General features: G+C 43.0%; 1 protein-coding gene and 1 long non-coding RNA gene across 3 annotated transcripts; one reads left to right on the top strand and one right to left on the bottom strand.

Annotated features, from left to right (window-relative positions):
* Nucleotides 1-2,085: 2,085 nt before the first annotated feature.
* VLDLR (very low density lipoprotein receptor) lies at nt 2,086-17,697 on the bottom strand. Of its 2 annotated transcripts, XM_068666161.1 has the most exons (19): nt 17,372-17,697; nt 13,021-13,140; nt 11,962-12,084; nt 10,973-11,095; nt 9,190-9,561; nt 8,966-9,088; nt 8,764-8,886; nt 8,198-8,317; nt 7,996-8,121; nt 7,418-7,589; nt 6,874-7,098; nt 6,589-6,707; nt 6,077-6,216; nt 5,822-5,963; nt 5,367-5,513; nt 4,367-4,456; nt 3,911-3,988; nt 3,635-3,804; nt 2,086-2,748 (listed from the first exon to the last, which is right to left on the bottom strand). In XM_068666161.1, exons 1-19 carry the CDS (start codon nt 17,556-17,558, stop codon nt 2,713-2,715), a joined length of 2,736 nt encoding a protein of 911 aa, XP_068522262.1. In that variant the 5' UTR covers nt 17,559-17,697; the 3' UTR covers nt 2,086-2,712. The 2 variants fall into 2 exon arrangements, with proteins under 2 accessions (XP_068522262.1, XP_068522263.1); XM_068666162.1 differs by lacking the exon at nt 4,367-4,456.
* A 49-nt stretch (nt 17,698-17,746) lies between these two features.
* LOC137847740 (uncharacterized) lies at nt 17,747-23,040 on the top strand. Its single transcript, XR_011091054.1, has 2 exons — nt 17,747-17,887; nt 18,850-23,040. It is a non-coding gene; the product is annotated as an uncharacterized lncRNA (long non-coding RNA).
* Nucleotides 23,041-24,695: the final 1,655 nt, after the last annotated feature.

The following is a 24,695-nucleotide window of genomic DNA, read 5'->3' as shown; positions in this document are numbered from 1 at the left end:
AAGGAGCTGTACATCTTCTGTGAAAAGAATAAAAAGGCAAAGCCTCTTGCCTGCATTTAGCTACCATGAAAGTTCATAATTAACAAGCTGGCTGAGAATTCTGTTTTAGGCTTTGTCACATTTCAACACAAGTACTTCAGATTATCCCAGGTTAGACAGCTAAGAGAAAAAAAATATAGTTGAACTAATAACTAGTAACTAATAACCCTTACATATCAGAGTGAAATAAAATATCACAGAAAATATTAGCAAAATAGAGTATTCTTAACCAGAAACTTAAGAGCTCTCCTTACACTCTGATCTTCACAACTCATTTTAGTTCACGTGCATTCCAGAGATAGCAAACATCTAGACACAGACAAGAGTTGCCAGAGATGCTGGCTGAAGCTCCAACTCCCCCAAGAGTAGTTTGCTTGCTAAATCTGCAGAGTTGGCAGCTATCCTCATCTGTCAAGAAATACACAGAAGAGCATTAAGAGAGCAGATCCCAGATGTAACTGCAATGAGAACAGACATTAGAACCAAGTCCAGGAACTGATCCAAGTCCTGTCTTGATTTTTATTGTTTCTATTTTAGTGTGAATGATAAAGAATGATTTAACAAGTCATCACGAAAGCATGACCAGAAGATTTTAGCTTCTTCCACCAAACCATAGTGGAAGGTTTGAGTCTACGACAGTGAGTAATTTCTTCATCCTGAGGGAGAAATTAACCATTTTACCAGACCTGCATTAAGATTAGCCACAGTGAAGTATAGCACCATAGCACCCCCAGTTACAGCTCATGGGGGGTGGCAATTCAAGGCCAAGGTCCTCAAGCCCAAGATTTAGGAAGCCAAGATCCAGGAAATAAATTTGGCATTAAGTACACTATTGAGAAGAAGGTGGTCTGAGAAGGTGTTTTGCCTAGCCATTAGAGACTAAACAGTTTTACCACAAAAGCTTCTTATTTTTGACTCCAAACCTAATTGCAGAGCAAAATACTTGAACCATAAGACTTTCAAGGTAATTATTTGCAATCATTCTCTATTGCACCAGTGAACTATACTTGTGCAGAGAATAAGAAATAGACTAGGTGCTACTAAATTGAGCATTCAAGCAGTATGGTACTAAACTGTTACCACCAAAATAACTGCTACCATCTCAGTCAGAACAGTTGTAGTTTATTTTTCCTCTCCTGCTGTCAACGAAGAAAAAGGCTCCAGCATGGGACATGGACATGATCTGTATCTTAGAGCCACTAAGATGAATTGACCATCCAAGATGGGTTACTAACAAGGTTCTCTAACAGAGAACTTTAACTTCTGCTTGCATTGTAAATTTTAATCACTCAAGGTACAAGATAGCATGCTGAGAAGAGATTGGCATATCCATGTACTTCATCTGTTAAAGGCAGAGCATCAAAAGCAATGAAGCACAAAGGTTAGCCTTACTTACACATCTGGCTCAGTACCTTCCATCCCATACAAAAATCAAACAGTGCCTTTGCTCCCCTAGAGAAGAGGACAGTATTTCACAATGATGCACATTACAGAGGACTTCTGGCATTACATATGCAGCAACAGGTGCTTTTTAGCCCTGGGACTCCAGGAGGAGGCTGCTGTGATGAAAACCAAGTCACACTTCTATTCCTTTATGCAAGCGTAGCAGGTACTAAGACTCCACTTGCACTGGGGTTGCCATCAAGAATAAAATGTGAAGTACGAGCTAGCAGTAGTGCTGAGTTGTTACAAGTACCTTACACTTACCTGGCCAGCAACATTGACACCTGTCTTCACAATGTGTCATTGCTATCAATATTACCAACATGCAAGTGTAGTTCAGGATTGACACTGACTAAAAATACTACCTCAGGAGTCCAGCTATGAAGCAAGATGCATTCAGTCCAGAACTCTGCAGACTATTAGTCTTGAGTACAAACCTCAGTTACCTAGCAGGTCAGCATTACCTTAACAGTCTGGGGTACTACTTAAAGTTAACTTCAGACAGTATTTTATGCTCTGGCTGGCAGCAGGGTAGCCCACTAAAACTTCCAACTTAGGAGATACTCATTTCACTTCAGGGAAAGAAGAATAATGGAGACTATAATACTTTAACTGCTTTATTTTCTTTTACTCTTACTTTCCCCCCTCCTTTGCATTTAGGATTTACAGTGATTTCTCAAAGAGCATTCATACCTGTTGAGCTCTGTGAGAGACATACAGGATTGTTTCAGTCATACATACAAAATTACTTATGCTTACAAATTTTTGGCAATCATAGTAACCCGTTTTTTCCTATTGCCATTGCCCCCACTATTGAAAAAGACAGTGTACAATAATTTACATTTGAAGTATTTCAAAGTGCTTGATAGTGATTTTCTAGGAATAATATTTACAAGTGGCATATACACATATGTACAGCTGTTATAGCACAAGTTGTGGCTGCAATATGGCTTTCTATGGAAAGTGCTTTGTATTTGGCCAGTGGTGTTACTGACTGACCAATTCAAGGGTACTGATAAAACAGTAGCCACTAAAAGCTGAATTGTTGTGGACAGGTATTTACAGAGTTGGTTGTTAAGCTGTATCAAACAGCTATTTACATAAGTGTTCCATACATAGAGAAAGTATCTTCATTCTTCCAAGAATGGAGGAAGTCTTTCAGCCACAAACCTGTTTATCATCCCCATAAGTGTAAAACAAGTAAACTAAAAGTGATTGCTGATCCAGTGCTCAAACCATATCGTCATCTGTGCTTACAACAGATATCTGTAAAAAGATAATGACAAGTTAGCTACAGTTTTACCAATAAAGAATACAAAACAATGCTAGGATCTAGTTCTTCAGGTTAGTGATCATATTCAGTTCTGGTTTACTCCATCCCAGTTATAGGGCAGCAATTGCCTACTACAATTTTAATCCTGATTAAAGTGATGTGTTCTTAGCTGATTGAGCCCAGTAGTTTGGCTCTAGCCAGTAGCAGAGACCTCTCCCAAATTCTAGTCAGATATAACCTGGCAAGTCTTTGCTGTGTTGTCCTGGTTTCAGTTAGAACAGAATTTTCTTCCTAGTAGGTGGTGGAATGCTGTGTTTTGGCCTGGGATGAGAAGAGTGCTGATAACACCCCGATGTTTTAATTGTTGCAGAGCAGTGCTTATACCAAGCCAAGGACATCTCAGCCTTTTGCTCTGTCCTGCCAACAGGCAGGCTGGGGGTGCAGTAAGAGCTGGGAGGGGACAGACCCAGGACAGGTGACACAAACCAGCCAAAGGGGCATCCCGTACCGTATGGGGTCATGCTAAACAATATATAGGGGTGGCTAGCCGGGGGAGGGGGCCGGACTGCTCAGGGTTAGGCTGGGCATCAGTCAGCGGGTGGTGAGCAATTGCATTGTGCATCACTTGTTTGTACATATTTTTAGTATTATTATTAGTAGTACTATTATCACCATTGTATTATTATTTTCCTGTCTTATTAAACTGTCTTTATCTCAACTCATGGGCTTCACTTTCCATTTCTCTCCCCCGTCCCAGAGAGGGAGGGGGAGTGTGAGCGAACAGCTGTGTGGTGTTTAGCTGCCGGCCGGGTTAAACCACAACATGTGTCTACTCTGAGGACTAGCCTGGAGCTCAGGCACATCAACAAGCTTGCTTACCGCAGGGTAGGTGTGTCCTACTGAACCACTGTGTCTTCCAATATCAATAGTGAGGTCCTCTTCTGTAGTTTTCAGATAGACAGGATTATCAAAATTCATGCTTTTCATGTTCTTGTGCTGCCAGTTACGCCACATGAAGTAGCCAGCCACCACAGCCATCACCAGCAATACTTTAAGGAGAGAAACAAATACAGAACAGCGTCAAGTCAAACACCTGAACAAGAGTGGCTTATCCCATCACAAGAGTCCCCAGTAGTCAGCACATGCTGTACTCACAAATGGGAAGAACAGCCCAAGCTCCTGATGTTCCTCTGGCTGCAGCTACTTCAGACACTGTACCACTGATGTTGAAACCTGTGTGAAGATTTGTAGAGTAGTGAGGTTGCTTACTGGCAGTAAGCCATCTGACAAAATCTAAGACACTAAGCCCAAAAGTTGGGCTAACAATAACATGTCTACAGGAAACTGCTAAGAGGTTTCATCTTATCTTAGCAGAAAGCTTTTATTACTTGCCTTCTTTGAGCACTCCTGGGATTTCATGGAACCCATAGGTTCCATAAAGCTATGAGCTAATTCTGTTTATCACTCTTCAGCTGTTGTAGTTCTACTATATACATGAACTGTCCTGTATTCTCTACTTGCATGCAAATGAGAAACTTTCAAGTAAGCTAGTGGGTCAGTTTGCATTTCACCTCTCTAATGTTTAGCAGTCTGAGTTATTGGGACCAGTACCTCCAGGAACTAGTCCAACAGTTGGAGATTTTTCTGTTCTGCTGGTATCTTTAGCCTCAGTGTAAGCCACAGTTGTTCCAGTACCTGAAACTAATTATAGATCAAGAACCCAGTTAATCCTGAAGTTCTGCAATGGCTTAGTTATGACAGCCATGGCAGTGAATGTTTAGCAGATGGCAGAATGGTCATGCAGCTTGTTAGCTTTATCAGAAACACTGTTAACACAATAGTTATTTCACGATGTACATGTTCTGCTGAAGGTGTTGATCGAAAAATCCCAAGAACCAGGGTAGACAGTTATTTCAGGTATAAGCTCTACATATGTAAAATCATTAAAACCAAAAGCCACCCCAACCCCTCACTTCAGTTTCTCTGTATAAGAATTAGTTCCACAGACTTGCTAATCAAGTACTTTATCTATAACAACACTTTAGAGAAGCTACTATCCTCAGACACCAGAGGATCACATCCTCATATTCACTGCTCTGACTGTGGCAGTCAGAGTCAACATGCAATATAGTAAGTGACACCTTGAAGCTCCTAGTTACACTAGACTGGACAAACAAGCCTGCCAGATAGCCAGTGCTCAGGATAGTAGGAGCAGTATGTTTCTTTCAACATGGAAGTGATGTACATATCGTTCCCTGGTCAGCAAGAGTAGCCTACCAGCTTTTCAACATGGTTATTTATACATTGCTGAGCAGTGTTAGTTTATACCCCTTATTTTATAAGAAAGGGGCTAGGCATGTTTTGTGTGCATGCTTGCTGTCTGCGGAAGCCATTGGGTGATGGTGATGATGCAGAAGCCAAGCATAGACTTTGAACAGCACCTGCAGATTTGAAGAGCCAGCTTAAGGCATGCCAAAAGATCTCCAAGATGAATTACATCAGATTAACTCATGCAAAGCTGTCAGTTTGTACTGTCACATTTGTTTCTTACAGATTCAGTACCCCTCCTTCTTCCCCACCAACCACCCTAGAAAAAAGTTTGTTACTATACCTGCACATCTCAGACCATCTTCCTGCAAGAAGTATCCAGCAGGACATGCACAGGTATACTTTGGAGAGTGTTCATTTATCTGAGGAGCAGGCAGGCACAGGTAGCTACAGCCTCCATTTGCCATGTTCTCTTCACACCAATTTTTACCTGTTGGCACAAATCAATTTTAAGCAATTGACAGGAGTGAGCCTTCATGCTCCAGAGGTACAGATTTTTTTTTTTCCTCAGGAATCACACTAAAATTGTTTGCCTCTGCAAGTTATGTTTGTGCCAGCTCTGCCCAAACAAAAATTAATTGCAACTAAGCCTTCTCTCAAACTGTGAGAGGTAGAAGATCAAGTAGAGGTGCCTAGGTTGGAAGCAGACAGCAATACAGGGAAAGGATACCATTTACCAGCACCCAGGCAGAGCAGGCTTTATAAAAAAATAGAGTGACAGAACAAACTCATAGCTACCTGAAGGCTGAACAAGTTCGTGATAGATTATGATGTCCTGTGCATCATTGAGGTTGTTTACTAGGGTAACCAATTCAGATCCAGTAAATTTGTTGGCACCGTAGACTGCTTCATTCTCTCCATCAATCCAGTACACACGGTCCTAGAAGACAGTCATTATATCTCATTCACTCTGTGTTACTATTACCACCATAACTGCTAGCTACACACTAGCAAGAAGAGGAGCTGACAAGTACTACAGCAAGTCATTCTTACCTCAAATATTGTTAGAGCAAGAGGATGAGGAAGGAACATATGAGACTTTAGTACAAGTCTACGATCCTGGCCATTCAGGTCTATACTTGACAACATATGTAGTTTAGAATCAAGCCAGTACAGTCTGCTTTTTACAAGATCTAGGAGGAAAAAAGACACGTTTACTGGCTACACAGACAGGATATCCAAAGTCCCCTGCAAAGGCTGAAACACCTGCAGGTACAAGAATAGTTGCTGTTTTGCCACAGTTTCTTAATGTATAGATATACACATTAGACTGCTGTAGTGCTGTTTAAGTGACTTGTAACTTGACCAGAATACAGAACAGTACAAGGAAGGCTACTATTTCAGCATCTGAAGGGTGCTGTGCCTGTTGCAGTGTCTCCAGGCATGTAGGAGCTTCCCAATCTCAAAAGCTGAAAATAGTTCCCTGAAGGATGACCTTGGCTTTTGTAGCAAACAGACTTCTAAAGCTCCAGAATACCTCTGGCACAGTGACAAGTTCAACATACCTAGAGCAATTCCATTAGGCCATTGGATTTCTGTTGTCACAAGCTGCTGTCTGTCAAATCCATTCATTCCTGCTTTTTCAATTTTTGCTGGCTCACCCCAGTCTGACCAGTACATAAAGCTGTGAAGCAAAATTTATGTTGTATAATACACTGTAGTATCATGTAGTATTACTCTTAATTATGACCATTTGCTAACTAGTAGTTAGACAAAGGCTGCCTAAGTCAGTTATTAGAACAGAGTACCAGTAGGTCTGTTCTCTCTAAAGAACTAGAGCAAAGACTTACCCAGAAAGAGGATCTACAGCAATAGAAGCTGGCTCTCTCAGCTCAGAGAGAAACAAAACTTTTCTTTTTCTGCCATCTAGACTAGCCACTGAAATGGTCTTTGCAGCTGAGTCAGTCCAGTAGATGTTCTTATAAACCCAGTCAACAGCAATTCCTGCAGGGCTGTGTATGTTGTCCAGGATTCTGATGTGTGTTCCAACTTTATCACGGGTATCGATGGAAGCACTGGAAGACAAAAGTTACTTGCTTTCACCCCTTCCTCCAGACACTATTTGACACACCTCAAATACTGCATATAGCTCTTGGGCAGGCTGTTTACAGAGATGTACTTGAAACTTTCCATAAAGTACCTTTGGTTCAGTTGTAGCAGCAGTTACAATGAAGTGCAATAAGCACACAACACAGTAGTTACATGAACTTGTCCTGAAGACTTGAGTGCAGATGATACATCAGGAATCTAATTCTCTACAAGAGCATCCTGAACAAAATGCAGGATGATTAGGGAAGCATTCTAATTCTAGATTTAGGGGCTGAGTCCACTTACCTGAAGATCGCTTTTTGGCTAAAGTCAGCCCAATAAAGCTTTTGCTCAGCAATATCAGCATCTAGAGCTACAGTGTTTCTTAGCTGCTCTACTAGCTGAATGTACTCTTTCCTCTCAAGACCGATCTTCCTGATATCCCGGCGGTTGGTGAAAATTAGACATGGCTCTTTTCCTGTGAAAGAGTTAAAAGATTTATCTATATCTCTAGACATATAGCCTCAGACTGTTCTTTTACAAAAGGATTTAAATGTCACCATATTTAGTATTTTCCATTCCACACTTGCTAATAGATGTGGACAGATATCTTAACTGTACCCTACCTCATCCTTTTCTCCCTCCACAACTTCATGGGAAGGGTCTTCCTGACCAGGGAGCAGATGGAAACAGTTTGTCAGGTAGATATGGTAGCCTTAAATGCTGTGTCAGACCATGAGATGTTAAGAGTGTTCAGGTCTGTACAATTTATATTGGGATCAGCAGAACTATTGACATAACCACAGTGGCATAAAATACATGCCACTTGGTACCTCATCTTAAAATGGCTTTCAGGCTTAGGGATACAGAAATCTTATACTTACCCACAGCTTTGCACACTCCTGTAGCAAGATCCATCTGATAGCCACGGCTACATTCACATTTGTAGCCACCTTTCAGGTTGATACAGATTTGACTACAGATACCAGGGTTTTGGCATTCATCAATATCTGTGAAGACAATAATTTCATTTGTTCTCATCCCCAGTAACATTGGTAGGTTCCATATTACCCACAAGATACTTGCCTCCGCAGGTTCTCTTGTCTACAAGCTCAAACCCAGCTGGACAGTCACATTCATAGCCAATAATGAAATCTCTGCAGATGTGGGAGCATCCACCGTTGTTCACCAAACATTCATTTATGTCTAGAAGAGAAGTGGCCAATTCTTAGATGGCATACATATGTAGTCTTGAAGTCTCAGTCATGGAGTGCTTTAGCAGATACCCATCCATTTTCTCAGGATATCTGCCACATCTGCTAAACCACACAGGTGCTTCAAGTCATTTGCAAGACTATCTACTCAAGACAGTATTTGCTCAGCTATCAACATTTTGCTTGCATTACAAGTGGTCTAGGAGCCTCAGTCTTGGTCTGCTGCTACCATTTCAGAGTTTAGTGGCCTCAGGTACCTTCTGGTTATGGACTTGTCATCCCTTGAGTCAGTATGGCTAGGATAGAGCTAGCCTATTAACTGGGTTGCTCGCTACTAAGGAAATGCAGATGGGCATTCCAGTCCAACATCTGACAGCTCAGAAGCTGTAGCCAAACATGTCTAGTGGTCAGCACTGTGTAATGAGCTTGTCCACTTACTGCATTCCTTCAGGGGCTCATCACTCCAGTCCTTGCAGTCTCTTTGCTGGTTACACACTTTATTGATATCTATGCATTCTCCACTTCTGCACTTGAATTTGCCAGGTCCAGAGCACTGAATAACTGATAATGAAGACAATGAGGAAAACTACTGGCTTCAGAAATTCCATGAAGTCTTTATTCTTGTTTAGGTCCAACTTACCATTGTTACAGTTTGCCTCATCAGTGCCATCCAGACAGTCTCTCACACCATTGCACTGCCTACTCCCATGGACACAGTTCCCATCTTCACATCTGAATTGGTCTGGCCTGCAGGTCCGAGAAGCTAAGGACATAACCATTACAGAGTTAGACTCCCAAATCCTGCTGGAGAACAAACAAAGGCCAAGGAACACCTCCTAAAGAAGAGCAACTAAGCTAACTTACGGCAGTTAATTTCATCACTTCCATCCTTGCAATCAGGATCTCCATCACATCGCCACTTCTTGTGGATACATTCACCTGAGCCGCACTGCACCTCACTTGCAGAACACTTCACCGGAGGTGCAGGCTGGCGGCCACACTGCTCCAAAGATTCATCCGAGTGGTCAGAGCAGTCAGCATCATCATCACACACCCAGCTGATAGGGATGCAGGTAGAACTCTTGCACTGAAACTCATGAACACCACAGGTGGGAGGTGCACACTCCAGCTCATCGCTACCATCACTGCAGTCATCTTGACCATTGCAGACAAAGCTTTTGGAAATACATTGCCCACTACTGCATGTGAACTCTGCTGCACTACAAGTCACATTGCCTGGAGTAACAGGAGTGAAAAATATTAGCAGATTATCACAAAAGACAACTTTTGAATGAAGGTGTTTTGCTTTGCAGGCTCTTTGCTCCATCAGCAGTGATCTGACAGTAGGTCAACATCATATTGATTCCTCTAGAAGAACCCAACTGACCACCTGCAGGACGCTTGTGATACATACAGATTATCTTCCTTGTTTTAAGTGCCTGAGTGAGAGGGAGTGCCTCAGTGAAAATTATCTCCTCCTGAAGCAGACAGGCTGTTCTGCTTCAGAGTGCTAGCCTTTGGGAAAACAGGCTCAGACCCTGTGAACCAGAGACAGAAGGTAAGAGAATTGCTAACTCTGGAGTACAGTCTAAGGTTTAGGTAGCCAGATGGTCAGCATGCACTGTAGTTTGAAATTGAAGTGTTTTGTGCTGGTCCCCAGGACAGCAGTGGCCCATTTACCTGGGCCACTGGGGATAAACAGAACAAGATCTTGCACCAGTTAATACTGTGGCATTAAGCACATCCACACAACTTATGCCAGTACAAATTATGCTGGTTTATTAGCAGCGTAGCTAGCAGCTCAGTATGCCTAGGCTGATAGTTTTATCAGCTTCATTAGAAATGAAGTCTGTGAATCTGTCAGATTAAAGCACTTGCTTGCTGAGTAAGGCAGCTACCCCACAGATGCAGAGTACACATCCAGAGATCTGAATCTCATTAGTCCATCCAGGCACAAGGTAGCTCTGGTAGAAGCCAACCCTGTGGCTTTGCTTACAGTAATTTTGTCTCGGGACACCTCAGGCAAGTCATATGTATCAAGTTCATTAGAATAAGCCGGAAACATTGCACTCTAATGCTGACTGCTGCAGTTTCACTTGTGCACTGGCCTGAAGTTGCCCCTCAACACTTGAAACCTAGCTTCCCTAGTCTGCATTTCCAGACAAGTGTGCAAAATACTGTAGGTCAGGGCTATGAAGCGCATCAGCTTCCCCCTTGGCCATAAGTCCCTGCTACACCTAAGAATGCTTACACTAACAATCCTAGCCAAAACCAGGACAAGGAGACAGATTATTAGTATAGGAGACAAATTATTAGTATAAGCAGCAGCTAGAGTTACCTGTTGAGAAATACTGTGGAGAACAAGTTCTGATGGTTTGCTTGACATATAACTATGCCTATGGCTATTGCCAAAACTATTCAGAGAGCAAGACAGACATTGAATAGTTTATACTACTGTACATCTTGACGTAACAGGGTTATGGAGTGTTAGAACAAGTCTGTTTTGTTAAACAGGCTGCAATACAAATACAGGTTTATGGAAATATTGGTATGAGAAATTTATCTTCCCAGGTATACTGTCCAGCTAGCTCCTTTCCAGACAACTCAATTTCAAATAGAGTTATGCAGCCACCATTTTGTCCCTTACCACAATTCTCTTCATCTTCTCCACTGTCACAGTCTTTTTCACCATCACATTTCCAGGACACTGGGATACACTGGGTTGACTGAGGACCACAGCTGATTTCATTTACCCGGCATGTTCTCATATCTATTGGAAAGAGTTCAAGTTCAATTGAAGAGGTCTGAAATTTAAGAGCTACTGATCTTGGGTTTTAGCAGTTGTCCTGAAAGTTGAGTCTGAAAGGCTTCAGCTCTGGACACAGCTGCAGTTAGATGCCAGTATCCATCTAAATTAATGGCTCTATCATGGAAGAAGTTACACTAGTTAGTAGTATTTGGTAAATCTGTTAGGAACTGGAAGCATCTTCTAAGAGTATCTTTGTAGTGGTAGCTTTGTGATTGCACACCAATTACACTGTAGAAGCTTGAGCTATAATACATAATAGCAGGTAGGAATAATACTAAAGTGCAGTTGAACCTGGGGCTGAAATACAGTGACTGCTCCTCAGTGTAGATCCCACTAATACAGAGAGATGAAGCTTTGCAGATCCCATAGATCTATATTCCTTTAACTACTACAGTTAGTACTCACTAATTGCAAGACGTCATAGTCAGGTATCAGTGTTTTTGCTTCCCTCCTCCCAGCACAAAGTCATTCACTCAGTTTCTACACTAGCTTTGGTTATCTTGCAGTGTAGTTGTCTTGGAGGACAGTGATCACTCTGAACAAGACATAGCCTGCAGTATTGTGCTTAGTGACAGTAAAGGTAAGAAATCTGACACTCGCCAACTGTTACCAAGTAGAAGTGCAGATTCCCCACACAGTTCTGTAACCTTTTAATACATAAGTCTTGACAAGACTCTGATGTGGCCAAAGCCAAGCTAGCAGTTACGAAGGTACATGTCCAAGACAGGTGAAATCTTTTTAGGATGAGAGCCAGGCTGCAAGCAGGCAAGAAGTCAAGATGCTACAACCTGCAGGCTTGCCTGCACTGACATGCAAAGCTCACTTACGACACAGCTCAGCACTCTCATCAGACCCATCTTCACAGTCCGGATCCCCATCACACTGCCATCTGTTTGGCACACACTGACCACTGTTGCACACAAAGTCAGATTCAGCACACGTCTTCTTCACTGCAAGAGACAAGACAGACACTGGTTTAAATACCAGAGGTTAGCTGTTCTGTTTCAGCTACAGATTTGCTGCCTTGCCCTAGCAAAGTGATGCAACATCCATAGTTTTTGGATGTCTGGTGTCTTCTTCCACAAGTCTAACACTTCCTAGAGAGCTACCCAGCACAGAAACATTTATCTTCCTGTAATCAGGCACTGAATGACTGCTAGTGCAAAGGGAGACTATGCAGCTAGAAGAGCTGCTACTTCAATCACATCTGAGTTAAAGGACTATTAATAATAATAGTTATACTCATATTTTGAACTTCATGCTTATTACCACAGCATTGGATTTGCAGTGTCATTACATAAGTGTAGTATATGTAATGCAACAACAAGAGTTTAGGTCTGCTTGAGCAGACTGACAGTTCAGCTACACCAGTGCTGGGTATGGATTCTGCTTTGCATTGTCTCTAAGTATTTAGAGTCATCCATCTTGGCCTCCATGTCTGCATAAAACATGAGTTGGCAGACAGAGCTAGAATTAGTGTTTATAGGAGATGCAACAGAATCACTTTCACACATAGAAGGGGACATTTAACCATGGAATAGCTAACAGCTGCATAATAATAGCAATCAGTTTCTACTATGTTTTCATGCAACAAACAAAAAGAGGCTTGCGTTCAGCCTTTTTTTTCATTAGTTTTTCTCTTATTCACCAGATCCAGGAAACTTTCAGAAACCTAAGAAAAAAATCAACTGTATCAGCTTGATACAGGGTATCTAGGTAGTCCCCTAGCATTTCTAGGGAATTTGTCCTCTATTCTGTATTCCAAATGCAAGAAGTGATGGACAGTGTAAGTATCTCTCCAGCAATCTACTTTCCACCATTAACCCCCTACTGCCAACTAGGGAGTATAGCTACAGAGGGATTACTTCTTTTGGCTGAATACTCACCACAAGCACTCTCATCACTGCCATCTGAGCAGTCTTCATCACCATCACATTTCCAGAGTAAAGGAATACAGCGTCCATTACTACATGGGAACTGGGATTCTTCACATTTTGCTCTAGCACCTTCAATGAAAAAAAGAATCTGAGTCTCAGTCCTGTTCAGCAGTATTTTCCTTCACTTTCACCCACTGCTGATCAAGGAGATACCCAGCTTAATGGACAGCATATCATCAGCAGGAAACTATATCTGAGCTCTGAATCTTTTGTTTGTAGTTACCTTATTCAACCATGACAGCAGAACCAGAAGCTTTCCATTACAGTACAAGTGCCAAGATTAAGCAGTATGACAGTATACTCGTCAGACAGTAGTAAACCAGCCTCAGTGTTCCTATTACTGAGCTTTTCTTTTTAAGGTAGGGTCTAGTTTGCAAGGGAAAAGGATGCTTGTGCACAGGCTCCTGCTGTCAACAACCTGACATTGCATTCTAAAAAATCCTTAGACTTTTGGCAAACAGTTTAAACTTGACTAATGTTGACCTGAATTCAGTACTCCCCTGCTCATACATTACAATCCTAAGATGTCTCTAAAGATAGCTGTTCTATTTATTTTTTTAATATACACCATTTTTTCATGATAAGTTACTCCAGCAGTAGTACTCCTGAAGCTTGGACAGTTATAACAATGGACAAAGTTAGCTGCTACCATCTGGTTGTCCCCACAAATGAGGGCAGAGATATTCCTTAGTATACCCCAAAGGAAGTGTGATGACATATCTAGATCTTGCTCATTAAAGGTAGGTCAAGTGTAATACTAAGAGAGCAAGATAAATTATCATTTCCTTCTGGAATCAAGTCTGTTTTCTCCAGACTGGTAAGTCTTAGCTCTTAGTACACTCAAGTTAGGTGCATGATGCTTAAAGTGCCTTTTTCCAGAATACCTTCAGTTCTGAAACTGTATGGCCCTGTCCCTCAAGGGAATGTTATTTGTCTTGAAGCCCTGCTATAACTGCTGCTAAAAGCAGCAGCCTGCTTCTTCAGCAGCTAAGGCAGAGCTGTTCCATATAATGCTTACAGGCAAGTGTATGATTTTATGCATTAGTTTTGGCTGCACATGCCCATGGCATGATGCAGAACTCCTGCTCCTTCTTGATTTATTGCATCATTTAATGGAGGTACTTTGTGTTGGCATTCCAAGGGTCTGGAAGGGCATCTAATTTTAGAGAAACATTACTTGTTATTTTATATCTTCTGTGTATGACATGCAAAATGCAACAGTTTCCAAGAGGAAGGAAGATATTCAGCCTTCTGAAACTGATGCATTTCACATTACCCCATACCTGAGAGCTAGTAATGTAATGGCAAACCCTGGACAGACTATAAGCAAGGAAAACAAGGACAGTTTTACCTGCTGAGTGTCTTATGTAAATTCACACTTGAAATAAAGTATTTGAAACAGCAGGTTATTGAGCTGTGCTGATGTTTCAGCAGTCTTACCGGTCAAGTAAAACACTAACTCACGTATCAGAGTCAAGCCATAACAACTTGTTTCCTGTGAATTGTTTAAAAGTTGCCAAAGCAATTGAACATCAGCACATATGCTCTCTACTTCCATGCCTCCTCTACTTTTCAGAGGGAGTGTTATATCAGCAAGCACTTCCCAATAGAATGGCTTTGCAAAGCTACCACTACTTGGTCAGGAGTGGTCAAAAAAGCAGCTTGCCTAGCAGTGCCAGAAGGCAGGCCTCAGGCAGAATACATGGTACAGAAGCCACAAGTACCAGCTTGCTCTTAGCCTAGCATCACCCTGTTATCTAGTAACTTCTAGCAGAAATAGACTTCTGCTTGCAAAGCTTGATCACACATTATTGCAATTATTACTGTACAACTAACTAAAACATTAAATGACTGCTGCTAGTTTTGAGACATTCTCATCCAGGCTTTCAGAGTGGGAACAGACTACCTTTCCAAAAATAGCATGCTAGAGATATTAGACTAAGCCTGCCACTCAGGAGATCTCAAAATAACTCCCACAGTCTACAGTTACTCTATTTCAAGCTAGAATAACTCAGAAAAGGCTTGCTAAGATTACACATCACATTGTGACTTACAAATGCATTTGGTCAAAGTGATGTTACAACAGGGAAGCTACAAACCAGGCTAAACGAAACAGGAACTTGGAATTACAACTATAGCTTCACAATTGTGAGCCATTCCAAGAAGGTGTCATCTCTTCTGCAGTTGATACCAAACGAAGTGTCAAAGCAACTACTTCTATTAGCCCATGAACAAGTAGAGAACTGACAGCACCTAACACTCACCCAGGCGCATGAAGGTAAAGGTCATCATCTGTTGATGCTCCTGAAGACGGCTGTCAAACTCTAAAGGTTACATGGAGTGAGCTCCAGTTAAGGTGAAGGATAGCTCCAGTCCGTAACTATGTTACTATGTACTCCTTACAGTAAGCACAGTTCTGCAATATTAGGTAAATGCTACCCATCTGATCCACTGCTTTTTGATACAGCCAGTTGCAGTCACTAGACATTTAATTTTTAGATCAGTATCAGTTCATTACTAATTCAAAAGCTTCTCTGCATGTGCTAGTCAAGTACCTTCACACCTTCTCTTCTTTGACATAAGTCTTGGGCAAAAGATGTTGAGGACCTGTAGCTGCACAGCCTCTGATTGCTAACAAGAATTACTCCACTGTTTCCCAGGTTATCCACTCACTAGAAAGTGGCTTGTAAGCAGTGATGTGTGCAGGGTGAAGAAGCAGTTACAATCACTACGTAAGTTAACCTGACAATTGCTTTACCTTCTTAACTCTGCAGTCACTGTTTGTCTCAGGCCCTTAAGCAAGTCATCAGATTACTTGTCTAGGCAGCCTCAGACATGTGACACTTGTGTGCTGTCATCTGACACCAAGTCCCAGAAAAGCTTGCAGTAGTGATTGGGAAACCCTCACACAGGAACTAATGAAGTAGACTGCCTCCAGACCCTGGCAATTACAACTATTAGTATAAGAGCTGGTGGGCCACTACCTCACATTGAAGGATGAACTGGACCAATTTGGAAGACTAAAGCTGCCCCCATTTTATATCTGAGTATGATTTCTAACTACAGTGAACCAGCAGCTTCAGAATCAGCCAGTTTCAGCCTTCATTTTACAGCTGTTTAAACAAGGGGGTCCATGTCTGTTGTAGACTAGGCAAGGAGCAGTCTACGTGATTAGAAACTTAAGGGTGATTTCTCCTTTTCCTTCTTCAGTGAGGACCCGATGCAATCTTCTCCTTGCTGGATTCTACCCTGCAAGCCCAGTGTAGGAACACAGTGCACTGTCGGGACTACAGGGTAGAATTGAGCATACTTAACTCTATATTCAATACTACAGGGTAGAATTAAGCCAATACAACCAAGATAAAGCACTTAAGTATACTTTTGGGTGCTAGTCAGGAGATTAACAGCACACTGTCCCCAAACCCTCAACTCAAACAAGATACAACACAGGCACTAATTGCCCAGCTCCCAGCTAGACCGGGAATCTGGACCTCAGTTTCTGGAGGAAGAAAGGAGCCGGCCAGTTGATTACTACCAAGAGGGAAATATTTTTAGTTGACCATGCATTTTGCTTAACGCACAAGTTACACCGCCTTCGGGACGATTGCGACTATGCTGGAGACGACCACGACTAAGGGCTACTAGGTTTGCAAGAAGGGCTTCGGCGCTGGCAAGACTCAACCTTGCCACCAGGTGGAGATCCTAAGGGATCGTACGGTGGTTGCAACTGGCCCTGAACTAAAGCCATGCCAATGCTGCTGGATGCCACAAAGCCAAAGTTGCTCGCAGAGTACTTTGACAACACCTCCAACACCGCCGGCTTTCCGAGGGGTCCTCTCCCTCCCCAGCCACCCTGACAGCTCCGGGCCGGCGTACCCTCCCTCACCCAGAGGCATCGCGCTAGAACCCCCCCCACTCCCCGCCGCGGCAGCAAGCCCCCGGGGGGCTCCCCCGGGAGAGTTGCTCGGGGCGGGGCGGGCACGGCCGGCCGCGGGATCGGGCCCACCCGCGCCATCCCTGCGCGGCCCCGGGGGAGCGGCGGCACCCCCCGCGGCGGATGGGGGCGGCGGGGCAGACCCCAGCAGCTCCCCCCTCATCTCTATCACCCCCTCCCCCGCGAATCCCCTCGAGCACAGCCCATGAGCAGAACAAAAAATAATAATAAAGAAGCGGGTGCAGGGGAAAGGGGCATCGCGGGAGGTGGGAGCAGCCCGGGGGTGCGCGCCCCAGCCCTCCCTTCCCCCCTCCCACCCCCCCCCAAAAAAAAAAAAAAAAAACAAACCCCAGGCCCCTCACTCACCGTCGGCAGCAGAGCACAGGCAGGCGAGGGCGAGCAGCAGGCAGAGCGCCCCGCAGCGCGGCAGCGCCCGCCGCCGCCCCGCACCGTCACCGGGGCCACCGGGGCCGCCGCCGCCGTCGCCTCCTCCGGCACGGCCGCCACCGGGCGCCGCGGCGCCCCGCTCCTCGCGCTGCCGGCCCGACCGCATCGCCGCGCCGCGCCGGGGGGACAGGACGGGGGGAGAGGGCGGGAGGAGAGGCGGGGAGGGAGGCTGGGGGGGTGGGTGGGCAGGCAGCAGCCGCCGCCGCGGTCGGAGAGGCGAGGAGGAGCGGAGGGAGCCCAAGACACGCACGGGGGGGAGGGTGTCCCCGCGGCGCTCTTATAGCAGCCGCCCGGCCGCCCTGCGCGGCCGCTGGTGACTCACGGCGCCGCGCCGGGCCCCGGTTGGCTCGCCAGCGCCGCCCGCCCCCGGCTTCCTCCTCCGCGGCACCTGCAGACACCGGCACGGCTCGGCTCGGCACGGCGAGTGGCCCCAAGGTGAGTGGTCACCACCCCTCCCCTCCCCCGGGCTTCCCCGCTGCCGGACCCTGCCCCCGGTGGGAGCGAGGTGGGGGGGCTCTGTCCGGGGATACCGGGGTTTTGCCCGGGGGTACCGGGGGTTGCGGGGGTTTGCCGGGAGGTGCGGGTGTTGGCGGCTTTGTTTTCCTCCTTTGCTCCCCCGCAGCGCCGATGCCGCGCCCCGCCACGGGGAGGGGGTGTCGCCGGGGCCCCACGGTCCGGGCAGCGCTGCGAGGCGTGCCGGCATCGCGCCGAGGGATGGTTTTCGCCCAAAAAAGCGTTTCTTCCATTTGGACACCCCCCCATGGTTGCGTGCTTCTGCTCTTCCCCCCCCCACCCCCCCCAGCTCCCCCCGCCTCTGGAGCAGAAGTTGACTTAAACGAAGCAGGCGCTGCTGTTGGGGATGAAAATCACTACTTCTGCATTCTGCGATGGGGGATTGTAGTTAATTAGTAATTGCACAAAATGATATGCCAAAGTCGTGTAATTACAAGCTTAACCTTTTATTTTAAGGTGGAGAATTGGTAGTTTTATTCTGCATCTGTAGCCTTTCAAGCATCCAATTATGTCTTGGTGAAATGCAGAAAGAAAAGGCAGATCCTTAAAAAGCAAATGTGGTTTTGTTCACGGCACTCTCAAAGTTTACAACTGAGGTTTAGTGGCCCTCTGTTCTTTATTTATTTATTGTTATTACTGTGTTCTGTGCTATTAATATTTTGGCGGTGACATAAACCTCAGAAAGCTTTCTTCCCTGTCTGTAATTGATTAAAGATCTGGTTCCAATTTATTTCCTTGAAAGTGAAGTCTTGAATTAAATCAATATTAGCTTGGTATTTTAAGTCATTTTCAGTTATGAGGATGATTCCTCTAATGTAGCAAGCCTCTTTGAGACTGCATATTTCCTGTATGTCTTAACATATTTCTGTATGTGTTATCTGCAGAGTGAAGCCCTTCTTGAATCACGTCCAGTTGTATCATGATTCCACTAAAGCCAAATCACACCACTGCATGAATAACGTCGGAGTGGATTATTTCTTGCAGTCACATAATGAATGATCGTCCAAGTGGGCAAATGGTTGATGTAGCAGAGACTTGCTAAAAAAGGCAGGATTTAATTTCATGTAAATGAAGTACATCTGGGATTGGTATTTCTGATATGTGTATAAATGTGAAGAGAGCAACTCCTTGCGCTTGTCTCCCTGCAGCCCTCTTTCCTCATGGCGTCATGAGCAGGGCAAAAAAGGCTCTGCTTTCCTGTTCTGCCTTGGATGTAGCATTGGCTATTACAGCCATGACCTTGCAAACATACGCTGCTTCAAACAAGAAAAATCTGTTGTGTACAAAGGGGTTGGCTGGGGTCCTCAGGAACATGCCTTTGTGTAAGCAGTACACTGAAAATGTGGTTCTTGCAAATCTTCCACCTGACACATTGCCTTCGGTCGGGTGCTCACTGTTGCATGGTCTGCTGTGCTTTGGACTGAACATCATTTTCACAAATGCCCTGTTATCATTACAGAAATATTTCATTTTCAGCAGCACGCGGCAAGACCCCAGTCATGCAGAAGTACATGGCTGGACATAGCTTAGTATATGCTAGTAGCTGATGGGAGTTGGTTTGTCTATGGGAGGTACAGATTTACTGGAGGGGAGAAAAGTGGTCTGTGTCCCCTGCATTACCCGTGCTACATTAGTGCCTTCACCTGGCTGTGTGATGGGGAAGCCACTTACTATCTTGCATGTACCTAGACCTTTGCACACCTGTAGGTTTGGACTCCAAAGCAGAACTTGTTGAAAATATTTTTTTATGTTTCAACTAAGTTCAGATGCAGCGGTAAGTGCATGAGTCCGATCACCCCCAGCTGTCGTGGAATCTCCAGAAGAGGACCTCAGATGGAAAGGATCTCTTCCCTTTTTCAGTCTTTACAGGAGCTCTGCCTGTGTAAGAAAAGGACACATAGCCTGCCTTACGCAGAGGTCTGTGAGATCTCTTGGAGCTGGGAGCTGTCTGTGTTGAGGTTTTGTGCCTTTGCACAGCTGTAGTCTTGTGAAAATCTCATGTGGGAACGGGAAGGTGTCTGGGGGGACCTGCAGTATGTGCAATGTGTCATGTCTCTTTTCATACACACAATGACTCAAGTCAGAATAGATGTATACAAGAACAGCAGAGTACAACTGGATTTCTGTTGAGAATACGCACATCTGGGAGAACACCAGTCCAGCCTTGCTAGTTATAAAACAGGGGCAAAGCAACCAGGAGACCCTAAGATTTAGGGAGAGTGACGAAGTTTGTAGAGAACAAAAGATGGCTTTTGCAACTGTAAGTCATTTCATCATCAGTCTGGGAAGTGCATTACCATTGCTCTGTTTCCGTGTGTGACCCTGAGCCTCTTTCAGTTTTTGCTATGTCTGCTCGTGTTGTACATCTTCAGCTGTCAGTATGTCAGGAAGCTGCAAACGGAAGGTGGGTGAGAAAGTGGGCTACCTCAGGGAGTGCAGAGACGATGTCTGAAGGGAAAGCTGGCATTGTCACTGCAGTTAAGCAAGTTCCTGTAGTCAACAACAACCTCAAGTGCTCTGCTTGCTGTCAGAAATGGTATAGATCCATCATCTGGAGCTTGCATTAATACATATTTGCAATAATGTTATTAAATGTGCGCTATAAATACACATGGTGTTCAGAGTAATAGGCTAATATTTCCAAAAATAGTTAGGCATTATCCAAAGCTAGTTTCTAAGATCAAAATGATGAGAGATCAAAGAAAAGTATTCCTAAAACATGTTTCTAACAGTGGCTTCTACTGTACTGAGCAGAGAGATTCAATGGAGTTTCACCAGTTGTGAAGTTTTGTCATAGACTTCTCATCTGTGATAAGAGGATGCCCCATCTTTGTGGCACTTGGAACTGTAAAAAGTCAAGCGAAAATTGATATTAAATATTATGCGTAGTGGTTTTATTATTGCTTCTTATTGCTTGCTATAGAGAAGCCTCCAAATCTGTGTTTTGTTTTCAGCCCTGTAACTGGTAAGTATTCTTGAATATCTTGTGATATCCCCTTGAAAAAAGCTGGAAAAGATTGCCATGAAGCTCAATGAACCAGTCAGGTATTGTCTTTGCCTTGAAAAGTGACCCAAGTAACAAGAGATGGCATCACATTACCTGTCCTTTTGAGAATTGTGGTGGATATTGGGCCCAAGAGACTTTGCAACATCAATTCACCTGATAATGCCCTTGGACTTATAACAGACCTGGATTCTTTGGGATAATTTACCCTTTGGTTATGAAGTGTAAAGTCAAGTTGAAAAAGAAAATAAAGAACAGAAAGGACCTTCTGGAGTACACGTAAAATACGTGAACTAAGCGTGTTTGGTGTTTCTTTCTCTTTTTGTCTTAAAGACCCTATAACTTCCATTTCCAAATGCGTTTCTGAAGCACTGGGACTACTAACTCACCCTCAGGTCTTAAATCAATGAAACTTTTGCCTCCGGTTCCTTTGGTGAAGGATGTGAAGTGAGAATATGTCCACAGCAGCAACTTAATCTAACAAAGAAAAGGAAAGGCACAAGGGTAGAACAAGCAACAGCTGCATATCATGGGATAGCATCCTGCCTTAGGATCACTAGCAAAAATATTTTCTTCAATGTGTGCTGCTATCAAAGACATTTTTTCTTTTTTTTGTAAGATGGCTGCATACCTGACCTGGCAGTAATCGAAGGAGCTGTGTTTGTGGCTGTATTTTGGAAGTGCAGAGCCAGGATCTGCATAACTGACTTCAGTGGAGATGTACACAGCATAAGAGAGCATCCTTTGGGCATAATTTAAAATAGGTATGTGCATGAATCCCTCTGATCCACATCATTTCATGGCTATATTTAAAGGGGGCAAATTTAAGATTCACGAACATTTCCCCCTGCCCTTCCAATTATCACCATCTGAGTTATAAAAATGAGGCAGAATGAACTGATGTGTTGCTCTTTACTTTAATACAACTTTTTATGATTTTTATTTTTTTTTATCATTAATGGTACAAGACACATGGCTAGTTCATCTCTGAAAGATATTAGAAAACGTCTCTTTTGGTTGTATTCTTTGCAATGGAAAACACATTGGATAAATTCTTGGCCAGCCAACATGGATTGGATTTTGCTGCTGATTTCTCTGAGGACAAGAGCACAGCACACTGCGATGTAAATTATCATTTTTCTCTTTATAGTCACTAATGGGTTTCCCCTGTCTGTGAGGCTCTAGCATGTGTGATATGAGCAAGGACACAGTATTGGAGGACCTCACAGCAGTTAAAGACATGGTAGGATCAGAACCTGGAAGTACTTACTTTGTTTTCTAGACTAATATCCATGTTTCATTGGCAGTACTGTGCTGCACATACTTTGTAGGGAGAATATGGGTCTCAAAATACCTGTGTCAATTTTGCAGCTGTGTGGGTACCTCTGCTTTCTTATGTTTATCTTTGCAAATTAGATATTCTTTAAAAGCATCATTCCCTCGTGTGACATATATGTAACGGGAATTCCATATGCTTAGTAGTAAACTAAATATAAATTGCTAATACCTCAAGATTTATTTTCAGTATAGTTAGGCTGAACTATATTTTGATATATTTTGTTTTATTATATATTTTATATACTATTTTTTTCCTGTGAGATCTAGTCCTGTTAATAAAAAGATTCATCCAAATTCCTCCAAAAGTATGTCTATAAACTTCCAGTGGAAAAAAAGATGAATTTGAAGTTTGTTTGCATTTTCTTATTGTATACTCATGAGTAATAGTGACTTTGTGGAAGTTCAGAAGCATCTAATATATGTGTTCCAAGACTGTATATTTGGTGTGGCATGATATTAACATTTTTGTTCTTTCCAAAGGATGGAAAATGGTGGTGTATGTTAAAAATAACAAATATGATTAATTGATTAATTAAACAGGTTAAAACTTCAGATTGTGTTGTGCCTATATAGTGTAGCAAATTAGAAGGGATATAGAAAGAAATGTTACTGAAAAGTTTTCAATGGGCCATAGTGTTCTTTCATGCTAGTGGGGAGGTTTTAAATTGGATAATGAAATGATGAGGGTGTAATTGCAGACATGAAAATAAATATTACTCTCCCTTAACAGTAACTTGTGGCCAGATCATCTGTAATGTTTTGGAGATGTTCAGATTTGATGATAATATGGAAACAGATTACAGTTTATTAGGCTAAATATGGAAAATTCTGAATGGGTTCTTGATCTGCATAAAAGGTCAACAAATGCAGAAGAAATATGTTTCTCTGTAGAAGGGTATGCAGTGGAGAAATGTACCGGGGGAGTTTTCTTGTGAATTGGGTGGAGAGACTGTGGCACTTGGCAGCAGAAAAAGAGTAAACTAAGGACATGGCTAGTGAGCTACACTGGGCTCATTAGTTCTTCAAAGTGACAGTGGATTGGGTTTTCCCTGTCCCATATTTGTTGCAAAACTGATCTGTTGACACACTGTGTTGCCTACTTATATTTTAAATGCAAATTTAATTTTTCGTCCCTCAGGGTGTTGCAAACTTTTACTATTTTCATCAACTAGCCTTTCTACTCTCCATATGTTTGAGTTTAACATTATTTATTTATTTATTTATGTTTGGTTACCATCATCTGAGTAGTAGTAAAAGTTTTGACAGGTAAATGGTCAAGTTCTCTGATGCAGGTGGTGTTTTACAAGAAGTGGTAGACAGACTTACAAACTGAAGCAATGTGCAATAATGACACTTCTTTTAAATTTTGAATTACACTGAAGTAGATTATTACTGATGTCTTTATATGCAAGATAACATTTTTCTGCATGCTGAAATATTGTTAGATCATGCTTACAAGGGAATTGCTTCCGTGGAATGAAATGATGCTATGAAATTCAGTTTCTCTATCTTTTTAAATAATGTGATATAAATGAGTCCATTTATAGGAATACAAGACTCTGACTTTCATTCTGCTGATTAAAAATCAGATTTCTTTGGCCTGGGCTATTTTAGGACATGCCTAGGCAGGATAGATATAAATACGTTTTATTTTGTAAGGTCAATTATTTCCTTGTTGCAAATGTTTTCAAAAGGAGAAATATATGTTTATAATAATAAACAGAAGGGCTGAAGGGAAGGTTAAGTCTACTCTAGTGTCATGCTGTGTAAATTTAAGTCATAAGGAAACAATAAATTGATTATGCATCATGTTGCAATCCTTTTGAGGGTTGTTTGGTGATGGGGGCTCCTGAACTTTTTTTCTGCTTCTTTCCCCAATGATGTTTACTGTAAACCTTGTCAAGAGTACACTGATATCTCATTCCTGGGACAATCTTTTGCTTTCCACATAAAATTTGTTTCTGTTCATTTTGTTTCTAATTCTTTTGGGTTTGATCTTCGCCTTCAGTGTCTGTGCCATTCTACCATGCCCTCTCTCAGCCCTCTATTTTCTAAGCTGAACTAGGAAAATTCTATCAGGCACTCTACTGGTGATAGACAGTGCCTCTAACAATTCAGCTCAGACCATCATCCCCTCTTGAATCATCAGCCCCAGCTTAAATACACCTTTCCCAAGCTTATAGAAAGATGGGTGGTCCTCCAGGATGTACAGAATTCTGGAGTGAGTCTCATCCCAGCCCCCCTATGCTGCCATTAATACTCTCTTTGCTAGAAATACCTTAACTCTGTGCCCTTTTTTCCAGCTACATCAGATAGCTCCATGGTCTCTGTTGTTGGTAACCACCTACCCTAAGTATTTAACTTGAAGTTCAAGAAATGGGAACATAC

The sequence above is a fragment of the Anas acuta genome, chromosome Z (assembly GCF_963932015.1).
Source record: "Anas acuta chromosome Z, bAnaAcu1.1, whole genome shotgun sequence".
In the NCBI taxonomy this organism is placed as follows: domain Eukaryota; kingdom Metazoa; phylum Chordata; class Aves; order Anseriformes; family Anatidae; genus Anas; species Anas acuta.
The sequence above is the reverse complement of the archived record's forward strand: the minus strand, read 5'-3'. Positions and strand labels throughout refer to the sequence as shown.

Excerpts from the sequence above, each read along its gene's own strand:
- VLDLR (XM_068666161.1), bottom strand. The coding sequence starts at position 17,558 with ATGCGGTCGGGCCGGCAGCGCGAGGAGCGGGGCGCCGCGGCGCCCGGT. Across the intron at positions 8,122-8,197 it reads AGACAAGAGAACCTGCGGAG|ATATTGATGAATGCCAAAAC; the intron begins GCAAGTATCTTG and ends TTGTCTTCACAG. Across the intron at positions 7,590-7,995 it reads AGGAGTGTGCAAAGCTGTGG|GAAAAGAGCCATGTCTAATT; the intron begins GTAAGTATAAGA and ends ACTCTTTCACAG.